The 17,154-nt window shown below is 39.0% G+C and overlaps 2 protein-coding genes across 2 annotated transcripts; one reads left to right on the forward strand and one right to left on the reverse strand.

The window, feature by feature from the left end:
- Nucleotides 1–1,321: 1,321 nt before the first annotated feature.
- LOC121728016 (vacuolar protein sorting-associated protein 33A) lies at nucleotides 1,322–10,969 on the forward strand. The gene is made up of 11 exons (XM_042116108.1): nucleotides 1,322–1,484; nucleotides 1,555–1,754; nucleotides 2,519–2,698; nucleotides 2,810–2,930; nucleotides 3,408–3,561; nucleotides 4,217–4,377; nucleotides 7,565–7,735; nucleotides 8,323–8,448; nucleotides 9,512–9,697; nucleotides 10,018–10,141; nucleotides 10,360–10,969. Exons 1-11 carry the CDS (start codon nucleotides 1,383–1,385, stop codon nucleotides 10,641–10,643), a joined length of 1,809 nt encoding a protein of 602 aa, XP_041972042.1. The 5' UTR covers nucleotides 1,322–1,382; the 3' UTR covers nucleotides 10,644–10,969.
- Nucleotides 10,970–11,721: 752 nt separating this feature from the next.
- LOC121727934 (exocyst complex component 8) lies at nucleotides 11,722–14,181 on the reverse strand. Its single transcript, XM_042115998.1, has 2 exons — nucleotides 12,020–14,181; nucleotides 11,722–11,989 (listed from the first exon to the last, which is right to left on the reverse strand). The coding sequence occupies exon 1, from the start codon at nucleotides 14,090–14,092 to the stop codon at nucleotides 12,050–12,052; it is 2,043 nt and encodes a 680-aa protein (XP_041971932.1). The 5' UTR covers nucleotides 14,093–14,181; the 3' UTR covers nucleotides 11,722–11,989; nucleotides 12,020–12,049.
- Nucleotides 14,182–17,154: the final 2,973 nt, after the last annotated feature.

The following is a 17,154-nucleotide window of genomic DNA, read 5'->3' on the forward strand; positions in this document are numbered from 1 at the left end:
GTGGCTTAATGGATAGACCTTCGGTTCGCACTCCTAGAGAGTGCAGGTTCGAACCCGGGTGGAGGCGGTGTACCTATGAGACATTTTCTGATCTCAAGTACCTACATAATACGGACGCTCGTACGGTGAAGGAAAACATCGTGAGGAAACCCGCACATAGTTATCTGGTCCCAGACGTATTGACTAGTTCTTTCCTCTGGACTAGGCCGACTATGATGCGAGAATGCCGTATGCGCTTGGGCAACCATACGGACATTTAAAAATCTTGTCCCAGGCACTACAATATTTGAGGAGCGGTTACTTCGCTCTGAAAAATACTGTATAAATCATCCACAACGGATGTAAAGGCCTAGTTTTTTTTTATAACTTACACTTAATATTATGTAATTACTAATTACCATCTCATACCTTCCTAGTATCAAAGGAAGAAATAAAGAATGGAAAGGAAAGTATATAATATTATTTTGACGACCTCTGTGGCTCAGTGGTTGAGCGTGTTAATATTAGCGCTCAAGCCGGGGGTCGTGGGTTCGAATCACATCGACGGAACAAAATGTTTTCTATGTTCCTGAGTCTTGGATATTGTGTACTTATTAAATAATATTATGTGACGTATATTATAATAAAAAATTTAATTATAATATGTGTAGTACCTATAAAAAGTATTTAATATACTAGGTAATATTTCCGTTGCCTGGGCCCCCCGCCGAAAGACTTCTATTTGAACTGATGTTTAAATAGAAGTTTTTGCCCCCGGGCCCCGCCCCGTAAGGCCGTAACACAAGTCCGTCGGGTAGGTACTTTTAACCATGGCGACACAAATTTTGACAGCCAACCAATCACAGAGCCTGAACCGTCTCTTGAGACCGAGGTGCATCTTGAGTACTGACTATTTATACCTGCTTAAATCGGCGTCGTAAGTCGTTACTCGTATTTTTGCTTACTGCGGACTCTTGCTTAGTAATTCTGTGCTTATCTCAAATAAAAATAATAATGTTAATGTCAAAACAGGGTGTAAGCCATAGACTTAATATATTATAGGTTTATGGTGTGTCCCTTTGCCTGTCCCGACCGGGACGAATTAACAAAAAAAAAAAAAAAAGGTTTATGGTGTAAGCCATGTGTAAGCAGTGTACTGGCTAGTGCCATCAGCTGATGCAATGACGTATCTATAGCCAATCCAATCTTGTAAAATGATGGTAACTAGCTAACTAGCATCATATCGTTCAAGTTTTGGAACACATCCAAACTGTCAAAAAGCGATTTATCAATAATTATCATGATCAAAACAAAACAAATCAATTTATCATCAAAAGTTTGATTAAATTAATTTGCAAAACTAAATAACAAATTTCATCTAAAAGTGAAACAAAGAATCCAAAATGAGTACCCATTTGTCAGGAGGCAGATTAAATGTGGCTTTCTTACACGAAACTATGAGAAAGGAATTGTTGAATCTTCTACAACTATGTGATGGTCCGAAAGTAAGTCAAATTACAAGTTACCTTAGATTTCACTTAATAAAATAATTTGTAAGTATATTTGCTTGTATAGGTGACTATCTGGGACGAATGGCTGGCTGGGCCTGTGGGCTTGGTTGCTCAATACTCGCTTTTGAAAGAGCATGAGGTAGTGGACATGTTTCCACTGCGACCAGGGAGCCTCCCCCTCACTGCAGTGAAACACATCATTTTCATTGCCCGACCAAAGCTAAACTTGATGGATTTAGTTGCAGATTACATACAATCGTTAAGGTAAGAGTGCCATTAGATACTTTTCAATATTCTATAGTTGAGGAGCTGGCGAACAAAACCGAACAAGTCCACAAGAGTGCAAATCCCATCTGCGTCTTTACTGTTAATTATTTCAATCAAGACCAGTTAAAAAGGCTTTAACTCCCAAGGGGTGAAAATTTGACCGCAATAACAATAGATTTCCAAGAATCTGCAATCGAGGGATTAAAAAGACAATTTTCAAACAAAACGGAATAGTTCAGTAGTAGTTTATACTAGTTTTTTAACCACTGTGTTAATTTTTTTCTCGCTGACTAATCTGGTTTTCCTCCTCAGTTTACACTCAAACATGTTACCAACAAATTACGTGGGAGAGCCATGCTTCGGCACGAATGGGCCGGCTCGACCGGAGAAATACTACGTTCTCACAGAAAACCGACGTGAAACAGCGCTTGCGCTGTGTTTCGCCGAGTGAGTGAGTTTACCGGAGGCCCAATTCCCTTCCCTATCATCCCCTATTCCCTTCCCTTCCCATCCCTACCCTCCCCTATTACCCTATTCTCTCTTAAAAGGCCGGCAACGCACCTGCAGCTCTTCTATTGCTGCGAGTGTCCATGGGCGACGGAAGTTGCTTTCCATCAGGTGACCCTGGTGTTTGCTCGTTTGCCCCCTTCTTTCAATAAAAAAAAAAACAAAAGTATGATCACAGTTTTGAGTAAAATGTACCTACTACAATTTATAATCTTACTTTCATGGCTGTTTTTAATTCAAATAATTGTTTTCAGATCTAAACAGAGCACTCCAATAGAATTCCATTTATTCTTTGTGCCCAGAAGGAGTGAACTTTGTGAGAAGCATTTAAAGAACCGGAATGTGTTTACAAATTTATCAATTGAAGAATTCAAGTGTGATATATTCCCCTTTGATAGTGATGTTATGTCATTGGAACTACAAAATGATTTTAGGTAAATATTTTGTTCAGTTAATAATTTCTAAACTTGTTTGCTTAATTTTGTGAAACTTTTTGTTGTTCTTTATACATTTTTATGTAAAGACTTAACAAAATTACTTTACAGGGAAAATTATCTGGAAGGTGACCCCACTTGTCTTTACAATGCAGCACAAGCTCTCCGCACCATACAACAGCTGTATGGAATTATACCAAGAGTTTACGGCAAGGGCTTTGCTGCTAAACAAGTAGGTATTCAATGTATGCTAGGCACCAGTAGTACCAACATACAAAAAACATTTGAAATAATTTATTCTAAAGAAGCTGACATAAAAAAGTAATGTGATTTTACTAAAATGTTTAAAATACCATTTAAAACTTTTATGTAAAATAGTCCACATGGATTGTAGTTCTTATAAAAGTGTCCATAAAACTTCTTTAATTTTTTCCAATGTCTCAAATAAAATGTCATAAACATAATATTATAATATTTTCTTGAGTAGGTAACATCAAGGAAATTGATTCCTGGGCAGTTGACAGACCAACGTCATTTGGTCGAAGATTGTCAATTTAATGTTAATTGTGATTTGTCGGCTGGGTTTGACGTAACGCGACCAAACTACATAGGTCCCTCATCTGCCTAGGAATCAACTTCGTCGATAGTACCTAAGTCAACAATCCATTTTAATGATTTTTGTACCTTACCAGACATTTTCTCTGCATAGGTGTGGGATTTACTATGTCGCCTGAACAAGGAGGACCAAGGCTTAGGTCATAAGGGCTCCACCACAACATGTATAGACCAGCTGCTGCTACTGGACAGAGCCATAGACTTCACAAGCATCATGACCACACAGCTCACATATGAAGGCCTTATTGGTATTACTATTCTATTTTATAATTTTTTCTTGCTGACATGTAAATATTATGGAACATAAAATAAATTGTTCCGTTGATACTCTTTAACAATGCTTAAAAACGGTAGGTAGTAGGGTTGCCATCTGTCTGAGTTTCCCTGGATCTGCCCTAGTTTCAACGATTTAACTGGGCAGTGGGCAGAGTCTGGGCGAAAACTCATTAAATATCTAGGTTGTTTAAAATCCAGACTCTCAAATTTTGTTTTCACAGATGTTTTTCAAGGCAAAACGGTGCCTTGAAAAAAATCTATTTATGTGTCCAAATTTTAGACTGCAACTTTCAGGCTTCTCAATAGTTATGTCCTAGTTTTAACACGCTTTTATAAGCTTGGGTTGTATGTATGTAACGGAATCTTTGAGCACGATTTTATCCTATCTTCAGTAGTCTAATCAAATGGATTAGAAACTTTGCATGTACATATTAGGAGCCAATGACAATGCAATATTTTGTTAGATTTAAAAATATATATTTAAAAAAAGTGTGTTTTCTTTGGTTTTTAATAAACTATTAATATTAAATATTACAGATGGTAACCCTAGGAAGGAGCAACGCGATGCGATACTTCCCACACAAATATTCTAATTTTAATATCCATCTCAATTAAAAACAATTTCAGACGAGATCTACGGCATCAAGAGCTGCACGGCGATATTCCCGGGGCACAAGTTCGCGGCGCCCGACGACGCCAGCCCCGACGTCGCCACAGAGAAGAAACGCATCGTGCTCAACTCCAGCGAGGAGCTGTTTAGTGAGCTGAGGGATAGCAGCTTCACTATGGTAAGTAGCATAAAATGAGTTCGTTTTTAAACCCCGACGAAAACAGTTAACAGAGGATTGTTATCAGAGGCCTACGCCGCCTCACCGCGCCTCTCCGCGTCGGCGTGGGCTACGTGGCCAACCACAAGGATTTTTTCTTTACATTTACGAGTTTACAATTATTATTCTCAAATTTTTATAAATAAAAGTTTGGGCATCAAAAAAATATTTCTCTCAACAAAATCCGTCCTCTTGTGTCAATCATCAGGGGGCCTCGCAAAATATATCTTACCCACATCAAATTTAGCTCTTGCCCCGCCACTGATTGTTAAGACTGCCTTCACATTAGGTCGCCAGTAGCGCGGCACTCGACAGCAGCGCGAGTTCCAACTTCCAAACTAAAACGAGTACCGTTGCTCTTTAGTCCAGGGGCGGATCTACTATAAGGCTTTTTGGCCTGCAGCCCAGGGCCCCGCGAATACAGAGGGCCCCCAACCGAACTGAAACCAATAGACGATATTGTCAATAATAATAAATTATAAACAAAAAACTTTTTGAGAAAAAGCTTATATTTAAATAGTCTAAAAAGAAGAAATAAATTTCTCCTTAAAAAACCATATCGTGCATGGTCATTCAAACTAAACGCGAATGCAAAATTTCAGCTCTATCGGTTAAATATATCTACTTCAAAATTGAGTTCCAAAATTCCACCGTAACATACATACTTACATACATACAGAGCAAGTTAAATAAAAGCTTTTAAAAATTATCTAGAATTAAAAAAAAACCGATCATAAGGTTGGCGCATTATCCAAATGCCGTAGACGAACATTTAGTGAATGAGTGCATTCAGTTAAAATCTTACTTACTGCAGTCTAAGACAGAGTCTTACACCTCATGCAGTGAAATTTTTTGGCTAATTTATGAAAAGAAACTTGTTGATGTTTTCCCAAACTGCTATACCATCTTAAAGATTTTTTAACGATGCCGATCACTAGCTGTGAAGCAGAGCCAATAGCCATAGAGAAATATAATACACGGGGAGCAGAGCGTTCTTTCTCCAGGATGTCGTATATAGAAAACAAATACAGGACAACAATGTCATTATTAATTATCAGTTCTTTCGATAAATTTCGATTTAACAAAGGACCTACTACAGTGCGATGACCAAATAAAAGAATTTGCAGTTTGTTTGTTAGTTTGAACGCACTAATCTCAGGAACTACTAGTCCGATTTGAAAAATTATTTCAGTGTTAGAGAGCCCATTTAACGAGGAAGGCTATAAGCTATATTTTATCATGCTAAGACTAATAGGAGCGAAGAAATAGAGGAAAATGTGGAAAAAAGGGGGAGAAATTATTTGACAGGGCTTATTTGAACGCGTTAATCTCAGGAATTACTGGTCTGATTTGAAAAATTCTTTCAGTATTGGATAGACCATTTATCAAGGAAGGCTATAAGCTATATTTTATTACGCTAAGACTAATAGGAGCGAAGACATAGAGGAAATTATGGTAAAACGGGGGAAATTATTTGAAAGAGCTTATCTCACGAACTACTGGAGCAGCATTTTTTCTGTTATTTGGCACAGATAAGAAGTAGACCACGTGAAGGATCATAGGCTATTTTTTGTGGACTAATTTGTCTGTGAAATATCTAATTTACGTGGGCGAAGCCGCGCGTAACGTCTAGTATAACATAACCATTTATAACCCATATATAAATAAATTAAATATGTTGTTTTCCTATTTTCTTTCTGTACTTAACATAATAATATATTACATATACCTACATCACTACAGAAAACAGTTTCTTGTCAAAATGGCAATTAGTTGAGTAATTAGGTTGGGCCCCTAAGCAGTATTAGCCCAGGGCCCCACAAATTCAAGTTCCGCCCCTGCTCTTTACTATAGAAGTCACACTGCTGTCGCACTACTGACAACTTAATATGAAGGCACTCTTATAACTCAAAAGTTAGATAAATATATCTGCCCGTGCGTGGCTGTCCCATAAAGTTAATATACTTAGCGGAATAGAGAAACAAAGGCCTGAGCAAGCGAGATGTCACTATCAGTAACAATGCGTAACCATAAAGTTAATAATATACCTAGCGGAATAGAGAAACAAAGGCCTGAGCAAGCGAGATGACACTATCAGTAACACTGCGTGGTAAAAAGAGACGTGTGATACATGACAGCAGAACTCTTTTCTTGACGTCCAGTCGGCACTTATCGGCACGTTGACAATTTAATCTCATAGAATTCATGTTCAATCATGCTTGTGACAAGTGTATACATACCATAAAGTTAATATACCGTACCTATCGGAATAGAGCAACAATCTCAAGCTGTCAAACAAAACCGAAATTGGTTTCATCTGTGTGTAAAAATATTATGTGTACGTATACACTTACGATTGAACATGATTTCTATGAGATTAAATTGTCAACGTGCGGCACGTGCCGACTGGACGCCAAAAAAGAGTGATGCTGTCATGTATCACACGTCTCTTTTTACCACGCAGTGTTACTGATAGTAACATCTCTCTTGCTCAGGCCTTTGTTTCTCTACAGGGGCGTCTTTCCCTTAGGTGCAGGGTGTGCGTTGCACACGGGCGCCGCGATCCTAGGGGCGCCGAGCGCCACTCGCAATTCGGTGCGCGCCGGGTTTTCGCACCACCTGAAAATCTTACTAGGACCGGCACTAGGCCTTATGCGGCCGGAAAAACTTGTACTGTACTTGTACTCTGTAGTCTGTACTCATTCCATTTTGACAGCGCTCCTGGGGGTGCGGGGTTATATTTGCACACGGGCGCCACATGGGCTAGAGACGGCCCTGTTTCTCTATTCCGCTAGGTATATTAACTTTATGATACGTACACATATTTTTACACACAGATGTAAACCAATTTCGGTTTCGTTTGACAGCTCGAGATTGTTGCTCTATTCTGCTAGGTATATTAACTTTATGGTCTGTCCATGGCATAATGACATCCAAAATGGTAGACCGATTTCGATCTAAATTTTTTGTTTGAAAGCTGACATGATCGAGAGTGTTCTTCTTAGCAATACTTCATCATCAGCCTACTCACTGCTTGATATCTTGGGCTTTATGTAGTCAGTTTTATCGAGGCTTTCTCAGTACAATCATTTATGTAGGTAAGTAAAGTTGCAACGACACCTAACAATAGTCGTCTACAACGTTATAGGTGGGCGCGGCGCTGTCAAAGAAGGCACGCGTGATCAAGACGCAGCTGGACGAGCGGCACAAGGACAAGTCGGTGCAGGAGATCAAGCAGTTCGTGTCGCGCCTCCCCCAGCTGCTGGCGGACAAGGCCTCGCTCGCTCAGCACACCACCATCGCCGAGTATATCAAGGAGGTAAGTCTTAGGTTACACGGTCATTCTGGCATCAGCTCAGTCCATCAGTCTGACGCCAGAATGATGACCGGCAAGTACTATCGAGGAAATTGATTCCTAGGCACATGGGGGGGGAGGGGGTCGCGTTAAGTCAAGCCTGTCCAACCGATCACAGCTAACATTGAATTGACATAAGCCGACCAAATGACGTAGGTCCGTCAACTGCCTAGGAATCAATTTCCTCGATAGTACATTATAAAAAAAAATATCAGTTCGTAATCACGCGGTTACACAATCTATTCTTTCGTCAGTGTGGATCAGACTGATGGACTAAACTGATGCCAGACTTACCGTGAAACGCTAGTCATAGATTCTAAGTGATCATGAGCAATCCCAGGGAGGTCACAAGTAGTGTTGTCAACCCCAAAAAACAAAAAATAGCAGCGAACTGTAGGTTTGGCAGCATTGATTGGTTACAAGGGACATCAAAATCTAGGTATTAAAAAACCATTAAGATTTTTGATAAAGATAAAATTACTTACCTTTAAAGACCATTTCAATCATTTTAACCTATCATATAACACAAATTATAATCTTACTTTTTCCAGACTACAGATTCTTTTGAATTTCACGATACCATACAATGTGAAGAAGACTTTTTGAACTGTATCGAAAACGAGAAAATTTGCAACTACATTGAGGACCTGATCGCACAGAAAGCACCCCTAACTAAGGTAACGCTCACCATAGAGAAAATAGCTCCCACACCGGTTTCGGTGACGGTGGCCGGTTTCATTGAAACCAGGCCAGCTACGCAGGAGTAATTTTATAGTGCCCAAGTGTGTGCGCAGTACACAAGAGCACTCTCTATTCCTTTACTCTCATAACCCAGTGGGACGGCAGACCGACACGACCGGCGAGAGATCAGGCGCAGGACCGACTTTTTACATGCCCATCCGACGCATGGATCATCTTACTTGTCAATCAGGTGATCAGCCTGCATTGTCCTAACCAAACTTGGAAATAACATGTTTCCAGCGCGGAAATCGAACCCACGACCTCCGAGTCAAGAGCCGCGCTCTGTACCACTAGACCACGGAGGCGTTAGAGAAAATATACACTATACAAAATACAGGATGCAATTAAACCTTCCTGCCAAATTTTGATATATTGATCCTTGTTAAAAAAAAATTAAATATTGAGAAATAGCTTCCGAAAGTTATCCTAAAAACACTACAATTAATGAACACGACGCGTCGCCTGCGCATGATGTGCCCCTGCGCGCGCACCGCCCCCCGCGTCACCCCCTCATATCCACCGCCGCGAGTGACCGTTCTGCAACGATTTTAAATGGGATAAAATGTGTCATTAAAAAAATGAACACCCAAGTTCTTTTGGTTCAATGGACTCTCCTAATGATACCTCAGTCCTGGAAAAAAATTGGCAGGAAGGTTTAATTGCACCCTGTATGTATGTTTAGTCTCTGCACTCACAAACAAGTTTTACTTTGTAATTCTTGCTTTAAACAAGTATTACTTTATAATTATTATTCTTTTGTATATCATTTTGAGGAAATGTCTGACGTATAATATTATATTGCCACAGACAAACTTATTTTGCGCTAAGCAAATATCGGCGCTTTATCGTAGAAACATCGCATTCCGTCTTAGACACAAATAGACTGTAAACACGATTCTAACCACAACTGCCAAAATGTATCAGGTTATAGAGTATAGAACATGCCAAACAATAATATTTTTCTGGCGATATTCGGTAAAAATATCAACATGCCCGCAGGTGCTGCGTCTCATCTGCCTGCAGTGTGCGACGGGGTCGGGGCTTCGCCCTCGAACGTGGGAACACTACAGACGAGAACTGACCCAAGTATACGGCCTGCGCGCCTGGCTAACACTCGCCAACCTCGAGAAATGCGGCCTGCTGAGAGCTCAGACCGGTGCTAGACAATACGCTGTGCTAAGAAAGGTAATTGACAATCAGATTTTGAGGTTATGTAGCGGAAGTATCAAATGGAAAAACAATTGCTGTGACACGCTACTCGTCTGTCTGCAACTAGGCTGTGGGTATTTTGTCAACAGTAAGTTGTGACAGCTAGAGAGAGAGAGCTAGTATAGGTAAATGATAGCTCTCATAGCCCTCTTGACTCTTGCAACATACATGTTTTAACAGTTATGTGAAAAAATATAGCAAAGGCTTCAACCGAGAATTTGTCTCGCACTTGACCGCTTTAATTGACATGCGATTTGAGAAATTCTTGTTATCAACATTTGTGCTAAATTTTTTAGGCCCTTCACCTGACGATGGACGAGTCCGAGTTAGATGAAAACGAAAGATGTTATTTGTCAAGCAAATATGTGCCACTGACAGTGCGGCTGTGTGAACATATTTCTAATAACAAAGGATGGGCAGGTGTGTGAATATTTTAAATAAAAAATAGCAGTTGTTATCAGATACATTTTGATTTACACCTTTTGAAAGTTTGTTAGAGAGATCTAACATCCATGTTGTATAAACTATGAAGTGCTCAACCTAAGTGTTCATTATAATGATGGTAAAATAAACATTAACTTGTAAACTGTCAACATCACTACTTTATACTAGTCGATAACCATAGCTTTATTTTTCAGGTATCACAGATATGCTGGGTCTGTTACCGGGACCAACGGTAGAGGAACTCCAAACGCTCCAGCCGCGGATGCCTCGTCGCAATTCGATATCAAGTGAAAACTCCTCCTCCATAGAAAGCCCAAGAGTCATCCTAGTTTTCTTCATCGGCGGCTGCAGTTACCACGAGATATCAGCCCTCAGGAATATAAGCACGCAGGAAGATTCTAATGTGGAGTTTGTTATTCTAACAACTAAAATGATCAATGGTAACACGTTCTTAGAAACGCTGATGGAAACCGAATAATGTTGTTATGGTGTCATCTTCAATTGATTTGTATGTCAGACCAAAATTAAGTGGGTAAAGGCAGCATTTTGTTGCAACACACGACTAAAGTACGCCTCGCCGCGTAATTATGGTGTCACAATGTCACATACATGCATGCAACCAAATTATGCTGTGGCTCAGACGCATGCATAAAGTATTTTACCAGCTGCAGTTATTTTTTACTCTCATATTTAATATAATATATTATGTTTCATATTAATAACGTATTCATACTAATATAAGAACTGACTGAAAAAGACATCCAGAGCAAAAACTGTAATTTAAGTAATTATAATTTATTTTATTTAGCATGTATAATAATTAATCATGTATCATATTAGAGCCATACATTTGTTATTTCCATGTTGTATGTAATAATAATATGATAAGGAATAGGTGATAAGCATTTTGTAACGCCCGAATTCGATAAAATGATTTATCCTGTTTTTGCAATTTTAAAATTTTGTTTTAGGATGTATCCTTTCGGGAGATCGCAGACGACAGACTTTTTGTGCGATCGAGTCTGCGGCGCCCATACAACAGGCACGGCGTGCGCGCGGCCGCGCCATGCCGACTGTATGGGCGCCGCAGACTCGATCGCACAAAGTCTGTCGTCTGCGATCTCCCTTCCTGTTTATGAAAGCTTGTAATAGCAAAATATCGAGGTACTTACAACCGGGTCAAATTGTTATTTATTTGAATCTAGATTCTATAACGTCATTATTTTGCGGCTGGGTTTTCGCTATTCGCCCCAGTCTTTAGATAATTTGACTGGGTTGTAATATTTATATTTATGAACTTGTCTCAATAAAAAGTGATAAAAAAAAGATTAATCAACAAGAGATGACTCATTCATTGTCTCATTATGTAAATTAGCATGTTATATGTACTATTTGAAACCATAACCTTGAATAGAATTATGGCATAATATGTAAAGAATATCACTTCTATTCAAGGGAAGCCAAACAACACTTAGTACCAAATAGAGGAAAAATAAATGAATATTTAAAAAACCAATGCTTCAGTTTTATTAAAATTTCATATTATTTAACTTGCATATAATATAAATTTTAATTTGATCAATTTATTAAATAAACTTACAAAAATCTTGCATGCTTAATCTCTATATATTACATTATTAAAGCTTTAGCATAATAAAATAATTTTATACATCTACATCTAGGTGTAACTAGTGGGCCATGAGTTGTTTCAAAGTATGGGCATGGAGAAAGGTAAATTATAAAAAACAATTGTTGCAACGGGATTATTTTACAACTTCAGGAAGACCCTAAACAGCCCTTGAATGACCCCCATAATCTACATAATTTATTTATTTTATTTAATTTAATTAATATATTCTACATCCGAGTGAATAATGACTGTTTTCATAAATATTCATTGCTCGTATATTTTGTGATGTTAGATTTCTTTGGTGGGGCGATATTCGCGCCAAACTTCTTTCCCAAGCCCAGCAACTTATCATTCTCATACCCCACCTCATCTTTATACTGTTTCAGCATGTGGGGCAACACTATATCTAATATAAATTTCAAGTTTTTCTGAGCATAGCTGCTATCGTGTCCAGTTATACTCAATCGTGAATTAAATATGGCATAAATACACTCATCAACCACATCCATCATATCTTTTGAAACAATTTTTAGGCCAACATTCTGTAAAGTGATTACAGATTGTGTAAACCATATGGTACTACTAGATAAATCTACCCAAGTCTCGTTTATAATATATCTAACTAGCATAAGGCCCAAGTTCTCCATCTGCGTCAAAAATTTACCAACTCCAACTTTGCTGTGCAAGTTCACAGGTGTCCATTTATCCTCTGAAACTTTTGCTTTCATTGAGTCAACAATTTTTTCTTTATATTCACGTAATGCTTTAATAATAGGAGTCCGTAAGCAACTGTTTAAGTGAAATCTAAGATCTAATCCAAATTCACAAAAAAGAGTGCATTGGTCTCTCAAACTTTGTACACACTCGAGCACCGAGTCCAGGGGACATTGTGGGGTGAATACTTGTTTTATTATCTGGCTCATCAGCAACCTCAACTGCATGCTGGCCCATACAATGAAAGCACTCAATTTGTTTTTGGGAAACAGTGACGTAAATTCAGATAAAGCATCACTGAGGGTACAGAAAAAAACTTCACCAACTTGATTTACATAACTTTGAATGGAACCTTCCAATTGGACACCTTTTATATGGGCTTTGACTATACGACTACAGATGTCTAGAAACAGCTCACATGCTTGGCTGGTCATGTTGAATTTAGTAAGAATTAGGACAGGGTACCGGGAGGACCTCAACCCACCTCTGGGGCTCCAGTTGTCTGTTACATCCAGTTCTTTCAGAAGTATGTCAGTTAAAATCTTTTGTTTTTGCTCAATTTTGACTTGGATATCCTTTTTTTGAGGGTGACTCTTAAATTCTTCGGTCTCTAATGTGTTCTGTGCTAGCATCATCAAATCATATGTTTTCTCAAAGTGTCTCTCCACAATTAGAACATCTAACTCCTCTGCAACATCAGATAGCCAATCAGGCAGTGGGGCTATTTGAGGTGATTGTATCTCTTCAACAGATAAACTGGGTGATTCCAGAGACTCTAGCTTAGGTTTCTCATTTTTCTTTTGTTTGAGATTTTCCTTCTCGATATACATTTTCTTTGCTACATCAAATTTTTCGAGCCAGTCTTTTTTTATTGCTATGCTATTGCACTGAAATACCCTGGTGTCAGGAAACGCGAGCACCTTGAAAGCCTGTTTCACAGTCCCCAAGTCCCTCACATTGACTACAGCTAGAGTACTGACAGAGTAACTTGTCTGAAATTTGTACCTCATGGGCCCTCTGCGGTTTGACACCCATGAAGTCAACATGAGACAATCATTGAACAGATACACATGCATTCTAGGTTGAATGGGTGTATTCTCTTCTGGATCAAGCTCCAATAAATCTCCCTCGTGAAGGAGGTGTCTATCTGGAACGTCTAACAAGTTCATACAATTTTCGACCTTTTCTGATATTGCAATGAGTTTGTTTTTGCGCTGCTCCTCGGCTTTTTCCGTCTCCAAGTTTTGATCGTCGAGTGACTCGTGAGATAATGTATTTTCGTTGCCCAGTATCGAAGCTTGCGATAAGGTTGTAAGGACTGTACGTTGGTCGCTGAGTAGGTGGGACAGTTTGTACATTTCGGCCTCTAAGTGGGATATTTCGGAAGCAGTTTCAATGAACTGCATATAGTTCTCATAAACATTTTTCTTCAGGGCATTGGCTGTTTCTTCAGCCAAAGCTGAGATCTTCTCTTTTTGCTGTTGCAGCTCCTCCCCTCCGACACAAGATTTTGCTAGCTCTTTCACGTACCGCTCCGGTACGAAATCCGGAATGGCGAATTTTTCCATGTTTATATCTGACATGGTGTTACATATATATTAACAAGTATTTATTATGTTTAAATTACCAATATATTTTACATTATTCAATAATCAAGTGACGAAACATTTCAATTTTCATTCGAACCACAATTTATCAACTCTAGTGACGTTGACATTGACATCTAAATCCGTTACGTGACGTTTACTTTTTTTCTGAAATCTGACAAGCAAGGATATTCCTCTATCTTCCTCGGCTCAGTCAAAGGCCAAAGGTCAAAATTTTTAATAAGGAATAAGGATTCGTTACGGTTCACGAATCTCGTAAGCAATGCTGTATATATATGCTGAGCCCTGGATTCATAAATAGGCCGTCCATAGGAGGCCGACAGATTTCGTACATGGGGCGGCGGAAATACAATGGCCTACAATCATGAAAAAAAAAATTCGGCACTCCTATAATAGTGCTAATGAGTATTTCACTAGATTTCATTTGAATACTTACAGACCACGTAATAATTCTAAATGATAATGACTTCTGTGGCTCAGTGGTGAGCGCGTTGGTAGCTTAAGCCGGGGGTCGCGGGTTTGAATCCCGCCGACGGAACAAAAAGTTTTCAATGTTCCTGGGTCTGGATGTGTATTAAATATGTGTATGATTTAATAAAAATCTTAAATATATGTATAGTATAAAAGTATTAAATATATTTCCGTTGTCTGGTACCTGTAACACAAGTCCTTTAGGTACTTAGCACGGGGCCAGACTGACGAGGTGTGAAGCGTCCATAGATATTATTATTATTATTAATTCGGCCATCGACCTGATAGGCTATCGCTACTGGAATACAAAACTAGATTCTTGAAAATAAACCATTATAATACCTCTTTACTTACTCGTTACTAATTCCTATCATATTCGGAAACGACTAGACACCTAAATCTTTGTGCCCGACTCCCGAAGAGACTCGCGACTACTAGGTACTTTAGCGATTCTGTAAGATAATAAATAAGCATTTCAGAAAGGTGCACAGGTTCTAGGTAGGAGGTATAATATAATAATTATTAATTATTGTACATAAAGAAATATGTATTATCGTTAGATGATTAAAATATAGGCAATTTTTTGTCCACCAGTAGAGTCTTTAGACGCCCCGTGCCCACAGCCCATGGCAACGTTTTATTATACCAAAGTGATGATAGATCATAGATAGTATCTACAGACAAAGACGTGGGAGAGCTATGCTTCGGCACGAATGGGCCGGCTCGACCGGAGAAATACCACGTTCTCACAGAAAACCGGCGTGAAACAGCGCTTGCGCTGTGTTTCGCCGAGTGAGTAAGTTAATACCGGAGGCCCAATCCCCTACCCTATTCCCTTCCCTACTCTCCCCTATTCCCTTCCCTTCCCATCCCTCCCCTCCCCTATTACCCTATTCCCTCTTAAAAAACCGGCAACGCACCTGCAGCTCTTCTGATGCTGCGAGTGTCCATGGGCGACGGAAGTTGCTTTCCATCAGGTGACCCGTTTGCTCGTTTACCCCTTATTTCATTAAAAAAAAAAGACACCGAACCTTGAACTATTATAGTAATAGTACGCTGCGTAGCTACACCAAAATTAGAAAGGGGCTTATCCTTTTAGCTTCGTGGGCTTATCCCTTAATAATATTATTATTCCAATAATAGCATGGGATATATGTATATATAATTATTGGTATCCCCATGTCCACATAAAATCCGGTCTCTAGTCATTACGCTAGGCGTAGGCGCTGACATTCGGCGGCTGATTAAGAGGGCAACTCACCCAAAAAATCAAACATCGTCTTTCTCTCTCCACACTCACGCCGTTTTTCATAATAATTATGCCAGGTGAAAAAGGACGACGCGGAATGATCGCCAAGTTAGTTTTTTCTTAATAACTCGATAAATATACAACATAATATTAAAAATCCGTTAGGTCAGTTTCTCAATGATAGAATTAAATACAATGTGATTAAAATATTAACTTAGTGTAATGCACGGTTACGGCGATATATAAAAAATTTATGAAAATTACGATTAGGCTTTAATGAACGTGGCGAAAAAAAAACTAACGCTGACATCATACATAAACTTCATTTTTACCAGCGGCGTTCCCGCCCACGTTCATTTTTAAAGCCATGTCGCACTTAAGCCCGCACATTGTCCGAATTCTGATCAGAAACAGTTGAATTTCGCCGGACCGCCACCCCGCACACTATCCGAAATATCTTTCCGGCGAGTTCGAGCTCACTCGGCCCAGTACAAAATGTAAGAGACAGCGCGGACGTTCAACTGTTTCTGGTCAGAAATTTCGGACAATGTGCGGCCGGGCTTAGTCAGTTTGGTTTGAACACGGCCACACGGCCGCGTTGGTTTCAAGTAGCTATAATAATTTTTATCGGCTGTCCATAAAGTTAATATACCTAGCGGAATAGAGCAACAATCTCGAGCTGTCAAACGGAACCGAAATTGGTTTCATCTCTGTGTAAAAATATGTGTACGTATACACTTACATAAGCATGATTGAACATGAATTCTATGAGATTAAATTGTCAACGTGCGGCACGTGCCGACTGGACGTCAAAAAAAGAGTGCTGCTGTCATGTATCACACGTCTCTTTTTACCACGCAGTGTTACTGATAGTGACATCTCTCTTGCTCAGGCCTTTGTTTCTCTATTCCGCTAGGTACATATTAACTTTATGCGGCTATCGATATACCCAGATGTTTTTGTTGCCAATCAGTCTTATCTGCACATCGTTGATTGGCCATTGACATGATTAAGTTAAATAAAACTCATGAACATGATATTGTCATAATTAATCCATCTTTAACCGATTTTCAAAAAGGAGTCCAGGTCTAAGGAGGGGGGGGGCAAATCAGATTTTTTTTTTATAAGCTAGGTATTTATAAAGAATAAAAAATTAATAATTTTTAGTTGTAAAAATATTGTATTGCAAACAAATCGAAAAAATTAGTTATAGGTACGTTTTCTTTTAATACAAATTCGTGTGCGTAACCATATCCTCATGACACCAATTACCAAAATCGCCCTGGCTCAGATTCTTAAAAAAATACAAAGTTGTTAA

Source organism: Aricia agestis, chromosome 6 (assembly GCF_905147365.1).
Source record: "Aricia agestis chromosome 6, ilAriAges1.1, whole genome shotgun sequence".
Classification (NCBI taxonomy): Eukaryota; Metazoa; Arthropoda; class Insecta; order Lepidoptera; family Lycaenidae; genus Aricia; species Aricia agestis.